Here is a 24,153-nt window from a genome sequence, read left to right as displayed (position 1 = left end):
CCCTTCTTATCTGCTCTCACTTCTGCAGATCTATGTGCCCTCCAGAAACTTGCGTTCTGTGAATGAACGACGCCTTGTGGTTCCATCCCGAAGAGGGAAGAAATCACTTTCCCAAACTCTCACGTTCAATCTGCCCAGTTGGTGGAATGAACTCCCTAACTGCATCAGAACAGCAGAGTCACTCGCTGTCTTTAAGAAACGACTAAAAACTCAACTATTTAGTCTCCACTTCACTTCCTAATCAGCAATTCCCTCTCTGGCTATAGCACTAACTGAAAAACACTTACATTACTAATGCTTTGCTTCTTAGACTTTACACACCTGAAACTTGCCTACAGCACTTATTCATTGTTGCTCTTATAGTTGTGTAAGTTGCTTCCTTGTCCTCATTTGTAAGTTGCTTTGGATAAAAGCGTCTGCTAAATGACTAAATGCAAATGTAAATGAAATAATCTTGTTTTTCATTTTGACATGACTCTTTTGCACACCCCATTGGCAGGTTATGTAGCTTGATTTAGGAAAAAACTAACTTTATTTGGGCTAGAAACAAGACAAAAACACTAAGTAGGAAAAGCTTTTTTCCATGTATTTAATCAAAGTACATACAGGAATCATGGTGTTAAACTCAACACCTCTTAAGGGTTTTAAAAAGGCATGTTTCCATATATTTGAAGACCTCTTCGCCACTTTAGCTTTTAGCCAGTATCATTAGTGACATTTTAACCTAAAGTATATTTTCAATAAACTAAAAACACTAAATACATAAAATAAAACATAAATATAGTGTTTATTTGCTTTATCTAAGGCTGAAGTATGTACAATTATTTAAACTGACATAAATTGGTAAACAGCATTAAGATCAGCCAATTTGCAAATAATCACAGTCGGCCATGAGATATAAAGGTTGACGTATTTTTAAAGATTAATGCATTGAGTTGTATTAAAGTCTAAAGTTTCATCGGCTCATTTAAAGGTCAGACAGTTTGCTAAACCTCCACGTAAAGTATTTTCTTACTTCTTTTTCTTATGGGGGTAGTAAGGAATAATAATTTTCTTGTATTTAGTTTCTCTCTACTGAAATGTGTGGCATTAATAAGGTCTTATCACAAGCTAAGAATCTTCAATTATGAAAATTACATTTAATTATGTGAATTATACCATTTTATGGTCAATATTATTAGCCCCATTAAGCAATATTAGTTTTGGATTGTCTCCAGAACAAACCACGGTTATACAATGACCTGTTGTCTAATTAACCTAACTTTACCCTAATTACCCTAGTTAAGCCTTTAAATGTCACTTTAAGCTGAATATAAGTGTCTTGAAGATTATCTAGTCTAATATTATGTGCTGTCATCATGGCAAAGATAAAATAAATCAGTTATTAGAAATTAATTAAACTATGTTTGGCAACAGAAATTGGGTGAAAATATATACAGGGTGGCTAATAATTCCCTTTAACTGCACACGCCACATTTACTCTACAGTCAGTGTGTGAACTCAAACTCATTGAGATCTGCTCTCTTACTGGTTTGATGGTCTTCAGCAGCTGAATCCCGAACTTCTCCATGTTTCGATGAGCTTCTGCAAACTTCACGAAGGCTTCGCTGGCGGCGGCCTGCGGCTCACGAACACCGATGACGGAAAACACATCGCCAAATGCTGACGGAGGACAACAAACACACCAGGTGAAGATATTAAGAGGTGGTGTGTTAATATTGATGTACAGTGCTGGAGGATTACTTATGAAATGTAACCAGTTACTGATTACAATTTACACAACAAAATATGTAGTCAGTAATATACTGTAATCTGTTAGACTGCACATTTATGGCAACGTAATCGGAGTACTTTTGGATTACATTTAGATTACTTTTGCACAAACCCTTATTTAGTATGGTTTTTATAGTAGATATTTATAGTAGATATTTATAGTAATGTAATCTAAATCTAATTAAATTACTTCTGTGCTAACCCTTATTTAGTAAAGTACTTTTGGATTACATTTAGAATACTTTTGGGGTAACCTTTATTTGATCTTCCATTCTTACATGATAATGTATGGTAGACCTTTAATGTAATTTGAGTAGTTCTGGATTACATTTAGATTACTTTTGTGCTGACCCTTATTTAATGTCCCATATGTACAATATGATAACGTATGGTAGACCTTTAATGTAATCCGAGTACTTCTGGATTACATTTGGATTACTTTTGCGCTAATCTTCATTTGATACCTCACATGTACAGTATGTTAATGTATGAAGATATTGACAGTAATGTAATCAGAGAATTTTTGGATTACATTTAGATTACTTTTGCACTAAACCTTATTTGGTATGGTATGTATAGTAGACATTTATAGTAATGTAATCTAACTACTTTAGGATTACATTTAGATTACTTCTGTGCTAATCCTTATTTGATACTCCATATGTACGGTTGTAACTTAAAGTACTTTTGGATTACATTTAAAATATTTTTGGGGTAACCTTTAATTGATGTCCCATTCGTACATGATTATGGTAGACCTTTAAATGTAATTTGAGTAGTTCTGGATTACATTTAGATTACCTCTGAGCTATCCCTTATTCGATGCCCCGTGTATTTGGTGAGACAATATATGGTAGACATTTATATTAATGTAATCTGAGTAGTTTTGGATTACTTTTGCGATAACCCTTATTTGATGCCCCATAAATTTGGTATGGCAACATAAGGTAGACATCTATATCAATGTAATCTGAGTACTTTTGGATTACATTTAGATTACTTTTGTGCTGACCCTTATTTAATGTCCCATATGTACAATATGATAACGTATGGTAGACCTTTAATGTAATCAGAGTACTTTTGGATTACATTTGGATTACTTTTGCACTAATCTTCATTTGATACCTCACATGTACAGTATGTTAATGTATGAAGATATTGACAGTAATGTAATCAGATTTTTGGATTATATTTAGATTACTTCTGTGCTAATCCTTATTTGATACTCCATATGTACGGTAGTAACTTAAGGTACTTTTGGATTACATTTAGATTACTTTTGTGCTAACCCTTATTTAATGTCCCATATGTACAATATGATAACGTATGGTAGTCCTTTACTGTAATCCGAGTACTTCTGGATTATATTTGGGCTAATCTTCATTTGATGCCACAAATGTACGGTATGTTAACGCATTAAGATATTTACAGTAATGTAATCAGAGAATTTTTGGATTACATTTAGATTATTTTTTGTGCTACTTCTTATTGGATGTCACATATGTACAGTATGGTAGACATTTATAGAAATGTAAGATTACATTTGGATTACTTTTTTAAAGATTTTAGCATTTATTAGTTAGGACAGTAATCAGACAGAAAGCGAAGTGGGAGAAAGAGGGTGGCAGGTTTAGGAAATGTCCTCGAGCTGGAATTAAAACTAAGGACGCCCTGAAGTGCTATTCTTTTTTTAGTAATCTAATCAGTCTTTTTGGATTACATTAGGATTACTTTTGTGCTAACCCTTATTTGATACCCCATATGTGGTATGGTAGCATGTGGTAGACATTTAAAGTAATGTAATGGGACTACTTTTGGATTACATTTCATTATTTTTGCACTTAGCATATTTAATGTCCCATATGTACATCATGATAAGATATGGGTAAACCTTTAATGTAATCTGAGTACTTTTGGATTACATTTAGATTATTTTTGAACCATCCCTTATTTGATGCCCCAGTTGTACGATATGGTAATGCATAGTAGACATTTGTAGTAATATGATCTAAGTACTTTCGGATTACATTTAGATTACTGTTGCGCTAAACACTAGCTCGGCATTTACCCTATTGTGCTCTTTTCATAAGAGGGCGGAGCTACAAATGCCTGTGTGTCAGCATAGTGGCAGATTCTAAAACAAGACTAATGCCCTATGCTAATGAGAGAGGGATGTCTGATTATAAACAATACAATTAACTCATGTTTACCATTAGAGGCTGGATATATTCACACACTGCTACCAAACAACTGTGCCCCTAATAATACTTGCATAATAGGTGCCCTTTAAAAAGTAGTTTAATTACAAGTACTTGATTTTTGGACTACATCTGACTACATTTAATGCATTTAACTATATAACTAGACACATTTTTGCAAACGCTGTTCTCAAATGGGATGTTTCACTAGTGTATTGTGAAGAAAGGAACAGTTTTTGGTATATAAAATCACCATTCTGCATTAGAAACTCCCTATAGCAGCTCATAATGAATGATTTTCACCTCTGTGTGTCTGCGAGAGCTCGTAGAAAGCTCTTAACAGCCTCTTGGTGTGCTCCATCAGTCCTGCAGACACACACACACACACACACACACACACACACACACACACACACACTAAGATTATCTGCACACACAGACTGACGGTCAAATGCAGAAGGAGATTATCAACAGCAGGAGTTCCTCACCTTTATAGAGTTCAGCGGTTTTCTCCAGCTCCTCCAGCCTCTTTACTAGACCGTCTGCAACACACACACACATACATGGCTGGTTGTAATCCATTTACTATTAAATTGCATTTATCTAAGAAGAATTATTTATGATAGTTTAACTCTGAGTTCTGGTCATATTTTATCAAATATTTATAAACTATAGTGAATAAACTGTGATCATGTATGCTATGGCTGTGCAATGTGATATATATATATATATATATGTATTGTTTGGACAAGACAGAAGGTCTATCGGTTCATAGTGTGGTCTATCGTTTACATCATTATGTCAAAGAATGCATGACTGTTATGCTTCACGTATGTTTTGTGGTGTTTTGCTGTTTGTTTTCGGTTTTGCGTTCCCTTCTCTCTCTTCTGCTGTGTATCTTGTCCGGTTCTAGGTGTGCGACCATTGGTCGAAAAAGCTGTCAATCACCATCATGATGCAATCGGTGCACCAATCAGGAGCTGGTCTACCAAGTATAAAAGGTGTGCGCTTGCGCTGTCTCCGGGAACGCTTGGCTAACCGTCAAACTCCTCACTTGTGTCGGCCGGCCTGTTGACTTGTGTTAGTGTAGTTTGGTTGCTGTGTTGTCTGGTTTCTCTCAGTTAAGTGATCAATTTATTAGATAAGCTTGTGCAGCTTAATTTAGTATCTATTGAGAAGCTGAACGATCTTTATAAGAATTGGATTATCAAAATATGTTTTGCTAATGGCTAACAGTGTTTACGAGAAATCTAGTAATTCTGAGCAGTATAGTATTTTTCTGTTAGTTTATGGAGGCGTTGCCACATTTGTAGTTATGTTTGGAGTAGTTTTGAAGTTCAGTTAAGCTACGTGCTAAAGATTACTATGTTAAAGATTTGTTCCTGCATTTTTCTTTGGTTAGTTAGTTTAGTGGGTTGGGGTTTAAAGTTAGATGGTTTTGTTATAATTATTTCTTTGTTTTGGCAAATAATTCAGTTATTTAAAATCACATTCTAATTTCCTACATTCATTGTTTGACATATCTGTTTAATAAACACTTTAATTTAGTTTCACTATCCAGCAGTTGTGTCTTCTCATTTTCACCCAGCATTAGTAGAGACTCACTGACTGTTACGTTTCATCCATTTAATACCTTAAACACGTAACAATGACCGATCTGAATGCAGGCAGAAACGTGACTAGCAGCATGGTGAAAAAGTTGCAAGCTTGAAATTAAAATGTAGGTTGGGCCTGTAATAAATATATATTTTTTAAGTTTAATAGTTATAGTTTTTTATATTTCATTATCATTTATTTTATGTCTACATTCTTAATCAAACATTTGGCCTAAAGTTCTGCACAAAGTGAGAATAATAATCATATATGAAAGCAAATAAATATTGTGCATGTTTGAGCATATGCTTTAAAGCACAGGTGTCAAACTCAGTTCCTGGAGGGCCGCAGCTCTGCACAGTTTAGTTCGAACCCTAATTAAACACACCTGAACAAACTAATTGAGTCCTTCAGGCTTGTTTGAAACCTACAGGTAAGTGTGTTGGAGCAGGGTTGGAACTGTGCAGGGCTTCGACCCTCCAGGAATTGAGTTTGACATCCCTGAGCATCATAAATAAATAGTGCTTTCCATGTGGTCAATATTCACTGACTGAGATTAGTTGTCAACATCTCAAGTGGATCAAAAATTATCAGTAGATTACTGCATATGCTGATATTTATTATTGTCAGAATTTGAGATGACATGTCATAATATGAGAGTTTTTGCACTAATGTGAGGATTGTTGAAAGTATCTAAATATATTTAAGTTTATAAATAGAGTATATAATATAGTTTAGTTGATATAGTGAATATGGTTGAGTTGAATATCTGACCGTTGCACAAGATGGCTCTGCTGAGTCCCAGAGCGTCTGCAGTTCCTGAACTCATGTTCTCCACTAGACGATGCTTCACCTTCTTCAGCACTAATAAACACACATGCATGAACATACGCACACGCACGCACACACACACACACACACACACACACACACACACACACACACACACACACACACACACACACACACTCTCTGTCAAATGCAGAAACTCATGATTCACTTGACCACATCATGACAGAAACGAATATAAAAAATGTAAAAAACCCCTGTAAAGAAATGTTCTGTTCTAAAGCTGCTGTTTTAATTTTATTGATGATTTACATTTATTTAAGTTTTATGAATTATGTTCTGTTAATAATAAAAACAGCTATTTTAAAAAGGAGATGTTTCAAAGAATGTTGGTTGCTGGCACTCATTGACTTCTATAATAGAAGAAAAAATATTACTAAGCAATTATATATATATATATATATATATATATATATATATATATATATATATATATATATATATAAAGGAGGGTTTGAAACAATAGTTATAAAATAACTATCTAATCGCACTTATCTATTCGTACTTGGATGTTTCACTGAGCGCAATTGTTGCAGTTCCTTTAGAGGACACAAGAGACAGACACAAACCCAAATACACACACCTAATTCACCTAAAAATAAAGTAATCATCAATTACTAACCAAGTTATGGCTGTCTTGATTATGATATTTGTGTGACGATTAGGAGATTAAGAAATGATTGAGGTTAACTGTGTTTCAGGGCTTTGATGATTAATTGTCTGTTTTTAATGGTTGTCATGCTTTTTTGGTTATTTGTGTCACCAGGTAATTGCAACTAAACTGTTGTGACTGACATAATATTATATCAATAATTATTATGAACATTAATAATATTAACATATAATAACACTGCTAGAGCTATATAATACCTCTCCACAAGACATCAACAACCAAATCAAAGCCTTAAAAAGCCACTGAGAAACTGAAAGTGAAAGTGCAGAAGCATTTAAGTGCGTGTGTGTGTATTTAGGTTTATGTCTCCCTCTTGTGCTCTCTAAAGGAACTGCAACAATTGAGGTCATCTGAAACATCCATGCTTAGAATAAATAAGAGTGATTATTTAATAACAGCTGCTTCAAACGAATATGATTGTATATATTATTACTTCTATAGCAAGACAAGTGTACTATAGATATAAATTTTTACCCTAAACATGACAGTACACCCGAAAATGTAGATTCTGTCATCATTTATTCATCCTATGCTTTTTTCAAACCTATTTGAGTTTCTGCTGTTAAACACAAAGGAAGATATTTTGAAGAATGCTGGTTTCCTGGTGCCCATTGACTTCCATATTTTTTGTTCCTATTATTAAAGTCAATACAAACAACATTCTTCAAAATATCTTCTTTTGTAAAGGTTTCAAAACTCAAAGGTTTAAAAGTACATGAGGGAGAATAAATTATGGGTTAGCTTTCATTTTAGGGTGAACTGTCTAAACGGTCAACATTCTTCAAAATATCTCCTTTAATATCAAAAAAGCAGAACAAATGGTTTAAAGCATAAATGATTACAGACTTTTCATTATTGTGTGAACCGTCCCTTTAAAAAAACAAAAAAAATAATAAAAATAAATTGATATTTGTTAAGAAATAAAGTGATTTCACACAAGTCTGCATGCATTTACACACACTGATCAGGCTTTACAGTACTCAGATTAGTGTTTTTACCGATATCCAGAGATTTGCCCTGCTTCGGGTCAGCTTGCAGCTTATTATACTGGATCACCACTTCCCCCTGCAGAGGAAAAACACCTTTAATAAAGTAAAATAAACCTATAAATGACCAAAGAACAGTCAAATAAAGCCTCTTCATCTGATTTACTGACAGACGAACACTGTTACTGCACTGCAGACATCTACACATGATCATTTACTAACTCATTCACACTATCCTCAGCTCAGATATAATAATAATCCTCTTGTTTTTCTGTAATTTATTTTATGTGTGGATTCAGTGTAAAATCACTTAACATCAAAATAGATGAATCATATCTCAAAGCATTAATTCAGCACAGTAAACACACGTGATTATGTTTTTAACCATTTTTTCTTTGTTTAAATTTGCTTGTTTCTTTTATTCCTGTTTATATAAAGCACTTTGAACTACCATTGTGTATGAAATGTGCTATATAATTAAACTCGCCTTGCCTACATCTAACAGGGTATCTGCAGGTTTCTAAGAGTTATATTTAAGACCTTTTTAATACCAGACAGAATGACAATTAAGACCAAATGTAAAGTATAAATTAACAGTACCGAACAACACAATTAATTACCATGCCAATGTTTATTTTATTGGGATTTCATCCTGCTTGACAAACACACATACATTTCAAAACAGAAACTAAATCTTCTTTATGGGGTCGCTTCGATTGCATTTTTAAGACCTTTGAAATGCAGACTCCAGACATTTTAAGACAGATTAAGGCCTTATCCTTATACTATTTAAGACTTTTTACAAAATCTGCGGATACCCTTACAGTGTTCACAGTGTTTTTCTCAAATGAGTCTATAAACTGACTGTATAATATCCATTTATATGCATTTCTTAATTATTTGTTAATATATATATATATATATATATATATATATATATATATATATATATATATATATATACACTGGCGATCAAAATTAGAGAACAATTTATAAATAATTGAACAATTCTAAAATAATGTCATTTTCACTGCTAAACAGTTGAAGGATTTTTGTCCCGTCTATACCAGTGGTTCCCAACCTGGGGTCCGCGCCCCCCTAAGGGGGGCGCCAGAGTTCACAAGGGGGGCGCGGGAGAGGATAAGTGTTGAGGTAGAAAAAGGCATAAAAATGCTCCACTATTATATAGGGCTGTACAATTAATCCAAAATGCGATTTCGATTTCAAACAATTATAAAAAAGCATTAATCAAGATAAACGATTATATGCATCATATACCGCCCCCTTTCCAGTTGTACACGTGTTGCGAAAGACTGCGTGCCTATGTGTGTGTGTGCTACACGCACACGCAGTCAGAAGCATGCGGCCGGTCAGCATTCGCACACTGAGACGAGCAGAGGAGCGCAGACATCTAAAGTCATCTTAACGTGAGCGCTTTAATGGTCAAATAGGTGTCAAAACGCGGTGTTTAGTGATTATTTACATTAACCCTCATTTGTGTAATAAACAAATGAGTTGAGGTTTAAAAGACGTGAAAGAGAAACCATTAAAGAGAAAGCGCAAAATATTCCTGCTGCCGCCTGTTTTTATGAATAATCAAACAAGGAGAAAATGTTTCGCTGCTCTTGACTGAAGGATTTTTGTAGCTAAAGTGTTTTTCTTACAGTGAAGATGCTTAAAGCACAGTTTGTTTAATATTTTTATTCTATTGTATTTATTTCTCTTTCCTTTGCAGGGTGGAAAATAACTGTGTGTATACACTTGAAGTCAGAATTATTAGCCCTCCTGAATATTAGCAAACCTTTTCCTCCCAATTTCTGTTTCATGGAAAGAAGATTTTATTAAACTTATTTCTGAACATAATAGTTTTGATATCTCATTTCTAATTACTGGTTTCTTTTATCTTTGCTATGATGACAGCACATAATATTTTACTAGATATTTTTTCAAAATACAACAATTCAAATTAAAGTGCATTTCAAAGGCTTAATTAGGGTAATTAGGCAAGTCATTGTATAACAGTAGTTTCTTCTGCAGACAGTCAAAAAAATATATTGCTTAAGGGGGCTAAAAATATTGACCTTAAAATAGGTTTCAAAATATTTAAACCTGCTTTTATTTTAGCTAAAATAAAACAAATAAGCCTAGAAGAAAAAAAATATTAAAGAAAATACTGTTAAATTCCTTGTTCTGTTAAACATAATTTGGGAAATATTTATAATAAAAAAAAATTCTCAGCAGCGCTAATAATTTTGACTTTAACTGATAATCGTTTTGAATAATTGTGATTACAATTATGACCAAAGTAATTGTGATTATGATTTTTCCCAAAATCAGCCCTACTATTATATATGTATTTTTAAGTACCAAAAAAAAAAAAAAAAATCAACACACATGCTTAAAATTCCAACATAATAGTAAAAATAACTTTAAATTATTTTTTACATTTTGCTCACTTGCGCAATGTGCTTGTCCAACTTCTCGTAAAGGCAAAATCAAAACAAAAATGGCAGAGAAACGTCAATGCAATGATTCTTCAGAGGCGAAGAAAAGCCAAGAAAAGATAAGACAAAGCCTATCTAAATACACACATAACACACATACAGTAAATATATATATATATATATATATATACGGCACATATGTGTGTGCGTGCGTGTGTATTTATATGGTGGGGGGGCTCCAATGTTTGTATTTGTTCATAGGGGGGGCCCCAGAGAAAAAGGTTGGGAACCACTGGTCTATACCATGCTACCAGAACACCTTTTCCCCAAAATAACAAAGGCATTTAAAAAAAACCAAAAAAAACATTATTTAGCAGAAAACACACTGATCAAAATTAGAGAACAACAATGACTGTAGCATGGAAAAAGATTACAGCTAAATTTTCTGAAGGTTAAAACAGTCAGCAATTAGTGGGAAGTGTACAGGCCTCTGCTCTGAATGACTTCAGCACATCTGTGGCCACAAGACAGCACTAGTCTCTCACACTGTTCTACTGTGATTTTGGCCCACTCTTCCAGTCTTCTCGACAGTTAAGTGACTGTAATGGGTTTCTTGGCTATAACTTTGTCGCCAAAGATTTTCCAGAGGTTCTCTACTGGGTTGAGATCAGTACTCTGGGCAGACCATGTCATTATTTCAATGTTTTTAGTTTCAAGGAACTGCTTTACCCATTTTGCTGTGTGACATGGCATGTTTTCCTGCATGAACACTGTGGGCTGATTGGGTAATGAAGGCAGGGAAGCAACCATATGTTGTTGAAGAAGGTTCTGATAAACATTTGCTTTCACTCTGCCATATACCTTTAGAGGCCCAACTCCTGCTGCAAGAAATATGCCCCAAACCATGACACTTCCTCCTCCACTTTTTACTGACTTCTTTATACACTTTGGGTTTAGTCTTTCTCCAGTTTGTCGCCGAACATAATGTTTCCCATCGGACCCAAATAAGTTAAACTTGCTTTCATCACTGAAGAGAACTTTGGAGCAGTTCTCCTCCGTCCACACAACATGCTACTCAGCAAAGCTTAGTCAAGCCTTTTAATTCTTTCTGCTAATGAGAGGTTTGGTGACTGCAGAGTGGGCTTTCAGTCCAAATGCTCTTAAACGTCGAGACACTGTATGACGAGACAGATCCTTACCCTTTTCAGTGCTGAACTGGTGAGCAGTTCCAGCTATAGCGTAAAAACGATTGGCCATTGAGATCCTCCGCAGTATCCTGTCCTCTCTTCTGTGGATGACCAGCCTTCCTGAGAGACTTGAATGAGTTGTGATGTTGTAAAGAATCAATATTCTTAAAATCACAGATTTGGAACAACCAACTTGTCTTGCTATGGCTGATAGGGTCATCCCTTTGGCCTTCATCTGGACAACCTTCTGCCAATGGCTTTCAGTCACTTTAGAACGGCCCACCATCTTGCAGAGTCAGTGAAACTGGAAATTAGGCTGCCAGGTAAATAGGGGTTGACAGATAATCAAAGGAATTGGCACCAGATACCAGACTGACACCAATAACTGGGAGGTATCTGAAAGTGTTCTCTAATTTTGATCAGTGTGTTTTCTGCAAAATAATGTTTTTTTTAATGCCTTTGTTATTTTGGGGAAAAGGTGTTCTGGTAGCATGGTATAGACGAGACAAAAAATCTTTCAACTGCTGAGCAGTGAAAATGACATTATTTCAGAATTGTTCAATTTTTCATAAATTGTTATTTAATTTTGATCGCCAGTGTATATATATATGTATGTGTGTGTGTGTGTATATATATATATATATAGAAGTTTCTTTTGCCTTTACAAACGGTACATTCTAGTCAAGCCTGTGACAGTACTAAAGCTTTAAATTATGAATTCTCACATTGTCCTTCGGAGGTCACCACAGCAGAATGAACCGCTAACTGCAACCCAGTACTGGGCAACACCCATACAAACTTATTCACACACTACGGCCAATTTAGCTTATTCAGTTCACCTATAGTGCATGTGTTTGGACTGTGGGGGAAACAGGGGAAGCTTTAAATTAACCAATTTAATTTCAGCTGCATAATGTAATGCGGTCACATGACAATAATCAATTAACACTTCTGTGTTTAGTTATAATTAATCAGAAACCTAAATCAAAACCATCTAAAAACTATTCATTACAAAAAAAAAAAAAACAGGCAAATGAAATAAAACATCTCAACAAGCTGCTGAAGGCAAACCTTCTCACTTTAATTTACTTTAACTTCATGAACTTAAAAAACTGATTCAGACACAGTCAATAAAACTTTTACAGACATGTTAAAAATTGACAAAAACAAAAAATACCAAAAAGAAAGTTACTTAAATCTGAAAAATATCATTTAATTATAAGGAAAACCACCTAATTCAAAATATGAATAAAGTAAATGTTTATTGTTATTAATATGATCTATGAATATAAACTACTCACTCATGCAGCCACACTGATTAATCTAACACTAAGATGTAAATAAAAGTAAACGCCGCAGTAAAGAGAGAGAGTTTTAATTTTATTGCCATTTCAGCTTTTATGGCTATGTCATGGCAAAAAGTAAATAGATCAAGTTTATCATGTTTATAAATACCAATTCTCTATAATTATAAAAATATTCTAACAATTAAAAGTCATCAATAGCAATAAATAATGTCCAAGGTAAATACATACATAATAAAATTAATAATGACAATATATAAGATAAAAATCTAAAACAGTTTTTCAAGAGTTCCTTTTCATAAAAATTGTTCAATTTTAGATGGATTCACGTTTAAAATATTTCCTTTAAAGTCTTTCCAGATAAAAATTGTTGTCTGATAACATTAAAACACAAGAATATGTTTAACAGTTTGGTTTCTGTTGCAATATAGACACTTTGTTGGTTCATCTTTAAGTAAATGTTCATGTGTAAGGGTCGTGTGTCAAATGCGGCGCTGCAGTAAAGTGTGTTTGTGTGTGTGTTGTACCTGCACAGCCTGGATCATCTTGGCCACCTCTACTTTAGTTTTCCCCTTCACCGGTTTGCCGTTCACTCCTGTGATCTCATCACCGGCAGCCAGAGTCCCGTCCAGAGCGGCAGCAGTGTTATCAAACACCTGAACAACACGAGCACCATTAATGACTGACCATACACAACCGAACACATCCTGCCATGATAATCATGTGCGTTTGTTTATTCGATGTTTGCCGTAATCTCTACTGAAACGTGATAAGAGGGTGGGGCCTAGAGTAGCTCCTCCCATTTAAAAAAAACAGCCAATAGCTTTAGTTTTCTCACAGGTCTGCCAGTGAGAGTGCTTGAGCTCAAGCGCATCAAATCAACAGCCAATCAGAAGAAGGGGGCGGGGAATGTCAGATACTAGAGAGTATTTTGATTGGTCAGAAGATTACATTGAAACAACAACAAAAAAAAACATTGATTCATTTAGGCAGAAGTGACAAACTGCAAACTGTACATGTTTATATCAGTTTTATATCTTCTAAATGCCACTGTTTTAGAGCACACTGGCTAATAGGACACCCTTAAAATGAACATAACAGATAAAAAACTTTAATTTCATGGGACCCCTGCTGAAAAATCCAGCTTAAACCAGCCTAGGTTGGTTGGCTGGTTTTAGCTGGTCGACCAGGCTGGTTTTAGAGGGGTTTTGGCCACTTCCAGGCTGATTTCCAGCCATTTCCAGCCTAGTCTTAGCTGGTTAGGCTGGGATGACCAGATAAAACCAGCTTGACCAGCCTAGCCAAGCTGGGAGTCCAGCCAAAACCAGCTATATCCAGCTTAAACCAGGCTGGTCAAGCTGGTTTTAGCTGGATTTTGCTGGTCATTTTCCAGCCTGACCAGCTAAGACCAGGCAAAACCCCTCTAAAACCAGCCTGGTCGACCAGCTAAAACCAGCCAACCAGCCTAGGCTGGTTTAAGCTGGATTTTTCAGCAGGGACCTTTAATATAAAGACTGAATATATAGATTTACACACATTTTGTAAATAAAGACAGCGATGAGCTAAAAGAGCGCAGTGTTTGAGTGATGCCGGTCGCAGTGAGTGAACGCTTCACCTGCACGATGTAGAGGCAGGGACAGAACTGAGCTCCTCCACCAATGCTGATCCCTATCAGGTTCTGGGAGTCTTTCTTCAGAGTCACTGTCCCAGGAACTGTGGGAATTCCACTGTGCACACATACATAGACACACGCACACAACATCAACAACAAAATCATCATCAACATCATCATCAACATCATCATCATCCTCATCCTCATCACCATCATCATCATCATCATCATCATCATATCAAACCCACACACATGCGTGCACAGACAGACAGACATATAATGCTTTACTATCTTCATAGCTGTTTCTAGATTTCTCTCTCTGTCAATATTCTGCTTGAAAAGGGAGCTTGTTATACATGATTTGAAATAGTCATGTGAGACCTCTTTCAATCTGAAATACTGTCTAGTAAATGCAGCTGATCGTGTAAAGTGTGCAATGAAATGGCAGTCAGATATTTACACAAACACACAGAGCTCTATCTACTCCACACACACTTGGGACTAGTTTCAGAAAGCAGGTTAAGTGAAAACTCTGATTATGTTAACCCTGAAATAATAAAAACTCTGGGTTTTCTGTTCAAGACTGAGGTAAGGTAGTTAGTTTTATATTTACACATTCGTTCATTTCAACGCTCCCTATATTGTTTACCACACTATACTTTGATTACTGGGTTTGAAATGTCATGCAAGTATGACTTCAAAACAATATTAGCACTATTTAATATACTGTGAACAATGTACTTTGATAATCATTGGCTGCTGATATGATTTCATTGTTTAGAATTTGTAAGCAATACTTTTTTGAAATTACATTATTAAGGAGAAGCCTAAATGTGCAAATATAAAACCAACTTTACCTCAATTACAGGAGGTATTTCAAACCTGGGAAAGCAGAGTATTATACGCCCATTTCCAAAAGGGAGGTAACTCATACTTAGGGCTCTATTTTAACATCTAGGCACAAAGTCTAAAGCGCAGGGCGCAAAAGCATTAAAGCGTGTTTGAATCCACTTTTGCTATTTTAAGGATGGATAAATCCGTTCTGCATCACAGCACATGGTCTAACAGGGTTGAGCTTATTCTCTTAATGAGTTCTGGGTGTGTTTTGAGAATAAACCAATCAGAGTCTCATCTCCCATTCCCTTTAAGAGTCAGTTCTAATCTCCAGCAAAGGAATAAATGAACAATAATAATGAAGTGTGCTCAAACAACTGAGTTATATCCTAATACACATGCTGTGTCCCATATGGTCTAAAACCTGACAGGTGGACAAATCTAAGCTTGTTTTAAATAAAACAAATATAAATCTGCATATAATAAATAATACTGCTAATAATGATAACATTATACAGATGCAGATTGTCATGAATAAACTGAAAAAGCCCCTTGAAGTGAAGAAGGCGTGAAGGTGGTGGTTTTTTAATTTATTTAGAAAATAATATTTTTGTAATATTTTAATTCTTTAATTTGTAAAGATATTTGTGTTTTGCTGTACATCATGTGTGTATTAAGCAGTGTGTAAGCGAGGCGCACAACTCACGCGCTCTGCACTGGACTTTAGACCTGCTTTCAGCTGGTCTATTGAACTGTGTATTTTAGTTCCTCAGAAAAGCAATGGGCCTACAATGCACCTTAACACACCTCTTATCTAGACCAAAACACCAGTGAGTCCACAAAGTGGCGCAGATGGATTTGCCATTTAAACAACGTGGCGCAAAAACGGGAAAATTATGGGCTTTTTTTTTACACCTACACTTTGGTTTGGGAATCTGTCTCGTTTGCCCAGTTAGCACGGTTCGTTTGGCATATGTGAAACCAGCAATCGCGCTCTGATCCGTGCCAAAACAATAGGTCCAAGATCGCCTGAAAAAGGTGGTCTCGGCTCGATTGAAATAAACTCTGGAGCGGATCGATTGCATTGAGAAAGCGATACGATCTGAGTGCGGTTATATCACAGTGTATTATGGATATGTAATAGGTATACGGCTATATGAAGAGAGAATTATGAGTAGGGCGGGAGGTCATTCCAGACATCCCAAGTCTCTCGGAAGTTTCATGAGTCTCCCGCAAATACACAGAGTCTCCTGGATGCCCGCAAACGAGTGATAATCTCAGATAAATCGCACGTCTCCCTCCCGGTTCTCAAATATGTTGCGCACCCTTCTCACCTCTCCCCACCGCATCCCTCCTCGCTCTTCAAACACGTCACGCACACCCTGTCAAACACCATCAAACCACCACCTCCCCCGACAGCTGAGCGCGACTCTGCAAAATAAGCCCTGACACTCTGACCAGTGTGAGGAGAGTTTACTCACACATGACTTGTTTTACCTCTTTTGGTCTGTTTAGAAACTTTGTTGTGTGAAAGTGAACTGCTCCAAGAACTGAGAGCAACACGGTAACAATAGTAATCTCTGTTTCAGAACAACTCAATCGACTGACAGGTGTGAAAGCACTCATAGAAACACGTCTTGCACATTTTTGCACCGGGTGTATGATATGGCCCCCTTGACTTTTTCTAACCACAGTACACCTTGAAAATGGTTATCATCCCATGCCTAATTAGAGCTCATACTTTTGACATCAGAAAGTGTTTGTCATGAGTAAAATTTGATAGAAATTTGGTTTCCTCCAATTGTTAAGGTACATTAAGCGTTCTCCTTATAATAGACTTCAATTAGGGATAAAACACGTGACATTTTTCACTTTGTATATGGAATTGGGACTCATTCTTTTTACAGTAGTTAGTGTTAACTACAAGAAAAGTTTGATGGAAATTTGGGTTTCTCTGGTTGATTTTTAGGAAGGATAAGCCATGTTAAGCTTTTTTCATGTTGTAACTCATATGGTAAAGTATGGTAAGGGAGTTCGTCACAAATTATTGAGGTAAAGTTGGATTAATATTCCCACATTCAGACTTTCTCCTTAATAATATAATTTCAGAAAAGTATAGTTTAGGCAGGGGTGCAGTAGGTAGTGCTGTTGCCTCACAGCAAGAAGGACGCTGGGTCACTAGTTCGATCCTCGGCTCAGTTGGCCTTTCTGTGTGGAGTTTGTATGTTCTCCCTGCATACGCATGGGTTTCCTCCGGGTGCTCCGGTTTTCCCCAAAGTCCAAAGACATGCGGTACAGGTGAATTGGGTAGGCTTAATTGTGTGTGGATGTTTCCGAGAGATTAGTTGCGGTTGGAAGGGCATCCGCTGCGTAAAAACACGATGGATAAGTTGGCAGTTCATTCCACTGTGTGTTTAATAAAGGGACTAAGCCGACAAGAAAATGAATGAATGAATGAAAAGTATAGTTTACAAATTCTAAACAGTGAAATCATATTAGCAGCAAATGACTATTAAAGTATAACAGTTTTCACAGTCAGTTAAACTGTGTTAATGTTGTTTTAAAGTCACACTTAAATGCAGTTACAGACCACATATTCAAATTAGCATGATAAACAAACATATAAAATTAATAAATGCGCCAACATAAAAACTACTTTACCTCAATTCACAAATTGTCACTGAACGAATGAGCGAATAAATAAAACCAACTTTACCTCAATATACTTTACTATGGTACAGTATAGCTTCAAAACACTATAATATTATTAACTTCAAATTACTGTAGTACTTTTTAGAGGTAAAGTTGGTTTTATATTCACACATTTGTTGATTTAGCAGTCTCTATATTGTTTACCATGTTACTTTGAATATTCGATGGGAATTAGCATGCAAGGATGACTTCTAAACAACATTAACACTATCTAATTCACTGTGAACAATGCTGTAATGTAGGGATACACCGAATATTCGGCAACCGAAAAAAGCCCTTTCGGTGTTCGGCCGAATAAGTAAAAAGGCCGAATAAATTTTGCCGAACAATGACGTTGTTAATGACGCGATCAAATAACCCGCGTAGAGTGAGAGGCGCGCGCTTTATGCAGCAAACATGTCAGCAGTGTGGAAGCGCTTTAAAGTGTAAAACAGAGGCAAAAACGGCCGTTTGCAGACACTGTTCTGCTGAATTGTCCAGAGGAACGTTCTCTCTCTTCTCGCCCCCTTTGAGCAGATAACAAAAGAGATAAGCTCATCTGTGGCAGACGTCATACATTTACTTGCAGCACTAAAGCGTATTTTAAACAAAGAGGCTGAAACAGACCACGGTGTGAAAACAGCTAAAAGTGCGCTCTTAGAAGCTGTCAGCGCACGATTTAGTCAGGCGGACTCATAACACCTGTAACTTCATCGCGACTGTGCATGATCCACGATATAAAAGAAAATTACTTGGATATGGGGAAAAAGCTGCGCACACGAGAAATGAGCCAGGCCGAGTTATACTTGGGAAAGCCGCTAGGTGTTGGAGACGGTCAGGTGATGCACAGCGCAGGAGATGAAAACAGAGCAGAGAGTAAACGGGCTCGTACTACAGATGAGCCGCGCGAGAGACTGTTTAGTGCTGCATCTCATGTCATCCATGAGAAGAGGAACCGACTTTCATGCGAGACAGCAGAGAAGCTACTTTTTATAAAGAAGAACCTGCCACTTTTCCTGAAGAAGTAGGCTGAGTAGGCTTATGTCTTGGACAGTTATTCATTTGTCATCCACATTTTTTGCACTATTCAATGCACATTTGTTGTTGTCGACATACAGTTACATTCTTTCAGCAGTCAGTTATAGGCCTAACATAGGCTATTCAAGAAGGGGGGCTTCAAAGATGGCCAAATAAAATTTTTTATTTTTATTTGACTAATTTATTTATTTTAAGTTATATTGTGCGTTGTTTGTATATTATCTGCTGGAATGTTAAAAAAATGTTCAGTGTTAAATAAATATTTTTGAATTTGTATTTTTGTTATTTGATTTATTTCTCTGAAAAGCAACACAAAATAGTAAAAAGCTCATTTTTACTATTTAATTTATTGTAATGGTGAAAAAATTGGCAAACTAAATGGAAAAAAATGCAAAACACCGCGTTCGGTATTCGGCCAAGCAAATTATTATTATTCGGCTTCGGCCAAGAATTTCATTTCGGTGCATCCCTACTGTAATGTGATAGGCAAATCATATTAGCAGCAAATTACAAATTAGAATTGGCAAAGAATACTTGTTTGAAATTATATTATTAAGGAGAATGTCTGAATATCCAAATATAAAACCAACTTTACCTCTATTAGTATTTTCATGATGTTTATCAGATCTTTAGTCACAGCAGATGCTTTCTAGACCAAGCGACACATCATATAAACACACGTCGTGTGCTCAGTGAATATGATCTGATGATGATTTGCGGGATACTCACAGTTTGTCCTCCTCCAGCTCATAGTCCATGTCTGTGAACATTATCTGTGTTTAATGATGATCAAACTCTCTTCATTCATTCAGGCGATCAACTGAAATACAGCAGCATTCACAAACATCACCTTCAAATATAACCCTTATTAATAACTGACACGTCTTTAGGTGTAAAACAGCCAAATAGTTTTAATATGTATAATCATTAATATCGCTGTTATTTAACGTTAATATGATGTAGTGCAGGTGTTTCTTACCGCTCGGTCGATAAACAGTCACTTTAACGATATATATATCAGTTAGTGATAGCGTCAAACATTAAGACATTTTATCAATGTGATCTTATTAATGTAATTCGATTAATATTAAACCGTTTATCACTAACATCTGTCTACGTGATGTATTTTTCCTCTACTGGTGTTTACTCGCGTCTTCTTCTTTGGTGTTTAATGCTGGTGGTTGGCACCCGAGTTTACTGGTACATTACCGCCTCCAGCTGGAATGGAGTACGCTTGCGTGTAATGTAAACAAATACATAAAATATACAGCAAACGTCTTTTATATCATTTACTTTCTTTAAGAGACTTAGCAACCTCATCGCATGTCATACCCGATGTATTGATAATGTAATGTCATGGTGTTTACCTTCTTGATTGGCTAAATATGGTAAGATCCACTGATGTATATAGGCTAATATTACAGATGAAATCTCTGTGTTGGTGAATAATACATGATTGTGAGCAACAGTTGAAGGTTTTCCTGTTTACTTCAATGTACTGTTAAATCCAGTCTGACCAGTTCTTATGCTAATGAATTCCCTTTAATCCCTGCTCTCTCCCACATGAAAATACTATAGTAAATGATAGTAACCTAAATTCATTCATACATGTTCTTGTCAGCTTAGTCCCTTTATTAATCCGGGGTCGCCACAGCGGAATAACCCTCCAATTTATTCTGTACATTTTTACGCAGCGGATGCCCTTCCAGACGCAACCCATCTCTGGGAAACATCCACACACATTCACACACACACACTCATATTCTATGGACAATTTAGCCTGCCTAATTCACCTGTACCGCAGCACATAAAGGTAAAGTTGGTTTTATATTCGCAGATTCAGACTTTCCCCTTAATAATAAAATTTCCTAAAAGTATTATTTGCAAACTCTAAATAGCAAAATCATATTAGCAGCCAAGGACTATCAAAGTAAAACACTGTTCACAGTCAAATAAACAGTGTTAATGTTGTTTTCAAGTCACACTTGCATTCTAATTCCAATCGAATATTCAAAGTAACACGGTAAACAATACAGAGACTTCTAAATGAACGAATGTGTGAATATTAAACCAACTTTACCTCTATCCGCAGCACCCGGAGGAAACCCACACGAACACAGGGAGATGATAGTTATTATTGTTTTTAATTATTTTATTGTTCATACTATCGTACTTAAGTATTTTAATTAATTTGTTGTGTTAATTATAAATAGTTTTCTACAAACATACTACAGTACAACACATTCATTCATTTTTTTTTCTGGCAACACCCATACACACTCATTCACACACACAATCATACAAGATGGCCAATTTAGTTCATCAATTCCCCTATAGCGACTGTGTTTGGATTGGGGGGAAACCAGTGTCATTTCATCTACCTTGTCAGATTTTATTTTATTTTTTCCTACCTTGTCAGATTGGCTGCGTCTGAAACCGCATACTTCCATACTATATTGTACGCTAAAATCAGTATGCGAGCCGAGTAGTACGTCCAAATTTATAGAATTCGAAAATCAGTATGCGAGAAGTACCCGGATGACTTACTACATCCGGCGAGATTCTGGAGTGCGCATCCCATGCACGCTGCGCTATCCCATAATGCCCCGCGAGAGAATTCATGAATAGAAAGTGAGGCGACGCAACTGAAGCAGATAGGTCACGTGATCATGACAAAAAAGCGGATGTAGTACGTCCGAATTCCATTCATACTTTTCACGTTCATACTGTATAGAACGTACTTTTCTAACGGCCGAGTTGTACGTTTACATTCAAATGCAGTACCTACTCAGTAATAGGTGGTTTCGGACGCAGCCATAGTCCTACCTCGCATTCTACTAGTAGGTAGCGCATTTTGATGATGCAATATGCTGCATTCTGTAGACTGATAGGAGAAAACTCGTGATCTTACCTTTTCACTTGTCCTCTTCACTGGTAAAAAATGCAGGTGTGTTTTATTTCTTGTTTTTTGAATTTTGGCAGGTTTTGCACAGGGACATAATGATGACCAGGCCCGGATTGGCTAATCGGGAGAACCAGGAGAATTCCCGGTGGGCCGGCCTGTTTTTTGTCCGCGAGGGCCAGTGTCCCTGTTTGCACTCTCAGCCGTCGCACTTTGTTTTCATTTACTTATGTATTTGACCTCAGCCTCATTCTTTCCATTCATTATTTTGACGCAGCTCCGCTCTTCTTATTAATGTCTCAAAGCCCCGTGAGCAAAAAGCAGCCTGCAAGGTAATGATGATGTATCATTCAACCCCAAACAGCGGCACCTTAGTGAACATAAGAATTTGAATAATTAATACTAGGGGTGTCACGATTTCGATTAAAAAATTCTAATTGATGCTCAATTTCGATTATCGAATCAAAAAATAGAATCGTCGATGCTGCCACGCCCCCATGTCACGTCAGCTTGGCTTGCCAAGCAGGAAAAAAACAGGCTTGTTGAAGTGCTTGTTAAACTGCAGACGCAGGAGACCCGTCGACAGAGCTTTAACCCTCTCCTCTTTCAATGAAGTCGCAGGTGTGTAAGCATTTTGGATTTCCAGTGAGTTATGTTGACAACGTTCGTGTTGTCGACAAAAAAAAAAAACAGTTTTGCAAGCTCTGCTATGTATGTTTTACGTACGGTTCGTCCGATAGACAACACCGGCATCGCGATCCTCCGCCCGCCCCCGTTGCAAATCCGCTCGCGAAAAGTACACACTCAGGCCCTGTTTACACTGTCTTTGTTTTTAAATGGCATTTTAGAACGACAACGATTTGACATCCACAGTGGCGTGTAGCATTTCTGAGCAGCCCTCCTTCCTCTCTACCTCTGAAAATGCACATCACGTGACCACACACACACACAGCCATGCGCTCGAGACAGCAGGTCCAGGCAGTCAGAGGACTGCTTCAATCTTTCACTCACTTGTACTTCGTCATTTTAGCGAACACCTCAGATACTGTTGGCTGGTTCCTGTTGGTTGTGCATCTTTTTTACAGACGCCATTATAACGACACAGATCACTGCCTATTCACGAGTCCCGCAGAAAAAGTGATTGACAGGTGGTAATTATGTGTGTATCTTGCCTTTATTCATTTACGGTATGATTTGTTTATGGGTAAAACAAAGACCATGCAGGTCAGGTAGTTTAAACGGTAGACTACTAATAATTAATTGGTCATTAATTAATTATTCATAATCGAAATCGAATCGAACCTTTAGAATCGAAAATGTAATCGAATTGAGGATTTGGAGGATCTTGACACCCTTAATTAATACTAATGAATATTACACCTTCTCAATGAAAATCAGATGATTCATTACATTAATAAATCTGACATAACTTGATCAGAAATCTAAAAAGGCGAGAAAAAGATTGAGCCATCAATAGAAAGTAATACTGTGAGTCTTGCGGGTCACAGTGCAATATTTATTTTTTATTCCAGTCACACCAGTGTTACAGCGCCATTGTGGTCTAGTGGTCAGCACGTTACATTACGACGCTGCCGACCCGTGTTCAAACCTCACCTGAGCAAATTCTTTTCATTTTCCATTTTTATTGTTAAGGCATATAATACTGTAAGGGTTGTTGATCATTTGAAGTTCTAAAGCTGCTGTTTTCTTGAAAAAGACGTGAAAGTGTCATTAGAAACTGAATTGGAAATGCCCTTATTTTAATACAGTCAGTCGTGAACTGAGGTGGGCCGGTCTAAGACTTGAAACTCCAGGGCTGAAAAGGAGTCCCACTCCGACCCTGGTGATGACATCATGTTTGATTGGCTGATGGAGTTGTTGTCCCTTGGTCATCATAAAAATTGTTGGTCTCAGGACAACTAGCACTTGGCAAAATCAGGACGTGTGAAATATGCTACCCATTAAATTTTGCTACCAGTGTAAACTTAATGTGGAGTAGCTTGATGTTGTGTGGACGTTACCACTGTGCCATATATCGGACGTTGGATTTTGGTTGCCATCCCTGATGC

At 36.6% G+C, this 24,153-nt stretch overlaps 1 protein-coding gene and 2 long non-coding RNA genes across 7 annotated transcripts in view; 2 read left to right on the top strand and 1 right to left on the bottom strand.

The window, feature by feature from the left end:
* Positions 1-20,327, bottom strand: part of pick1 (protein interacting with prkca 1) — a 31,390-nt gene extending 11,063 nt beyond the window's left edge. For 4 of the 5 annotated variants that reach the window (XM_087243355.1, XM_087243356.1, XM_087243357.1 and 1 more), the window contains exons 1-9: positions 20,162-20,320; positions 19,912-20,002; positions 14,623-14,734; positions 13,535-13,663; positions 8,085-8,151; positions 6,339-6,428; positions 4,460-4,513; positions 4,275-4,337; positions 1,529-1,662 (exon numbers count right to left, since the gene is read on the bottom strand). In XM_087243355.1, coding sequence (XP_087099481.1) covers positions 1,529-1,662; positions 4,275-4,337; positions 4,460-4,513; positions 6,339-6,428; positions 8,085-8,151; positions 13,535-13,663; positions 14,623-14,734; positions 19,912-19,952 — 690 coding nt within the window. In that variant the 5' untranslated portion in view covers positions 19,953-20,002; positions 20,162-20,320. 5 annotated transcript variants of the gene reach the window in all.
* LOC147845392 (uncharacterized) overlaps positions 1-24,153 on the top strand; it is a 258,299-nt gene that overhangs the window by 91,056 nt on the left and 143,090 nt on the right. Inside the window, exon 2 of the long non-coding RNA XR_015480378.1 lies at positions 23,870-23,927. This is a non-coding gene — a long non-coding RNA (uncharacterized LOC147845392). The remainder of the gene's footprint in view (positions 1-23,869; positions 23,928-24,153) is intronic.
* LOC147845394 (uncharacterized) lies at positions 1,027-4,296 on the top strand. The gene is made up of 3 exons (XR_015480356.1): positions 1,027-1,838; positions 2,290-2,747; positions 3,025-4,296. It is a non-coding gene; the product is annotated as an uncharacterized LOC147845394 (long non-coding RNA).

This window comes from Danio rerio, chromosome 3, assembly GCF_052040795.2.
Source record: "Danio rerio strain M-AB ecotype USA chromosome 3, GRCz13ab, whole genome shotgun sequence".
Taxonomy (NCBI): domain Eukaryota; kingdom Metazoa; phylum Chordata; class Actinopteri; order Cypriniformes; family Danionidae; genus Danio; species Danio rerio.
The sequence above is the reverse complement of the archived record's forward strand: the minus strand, read 5'-3'. Positions and strand labels throughout refer to the sequence as shown.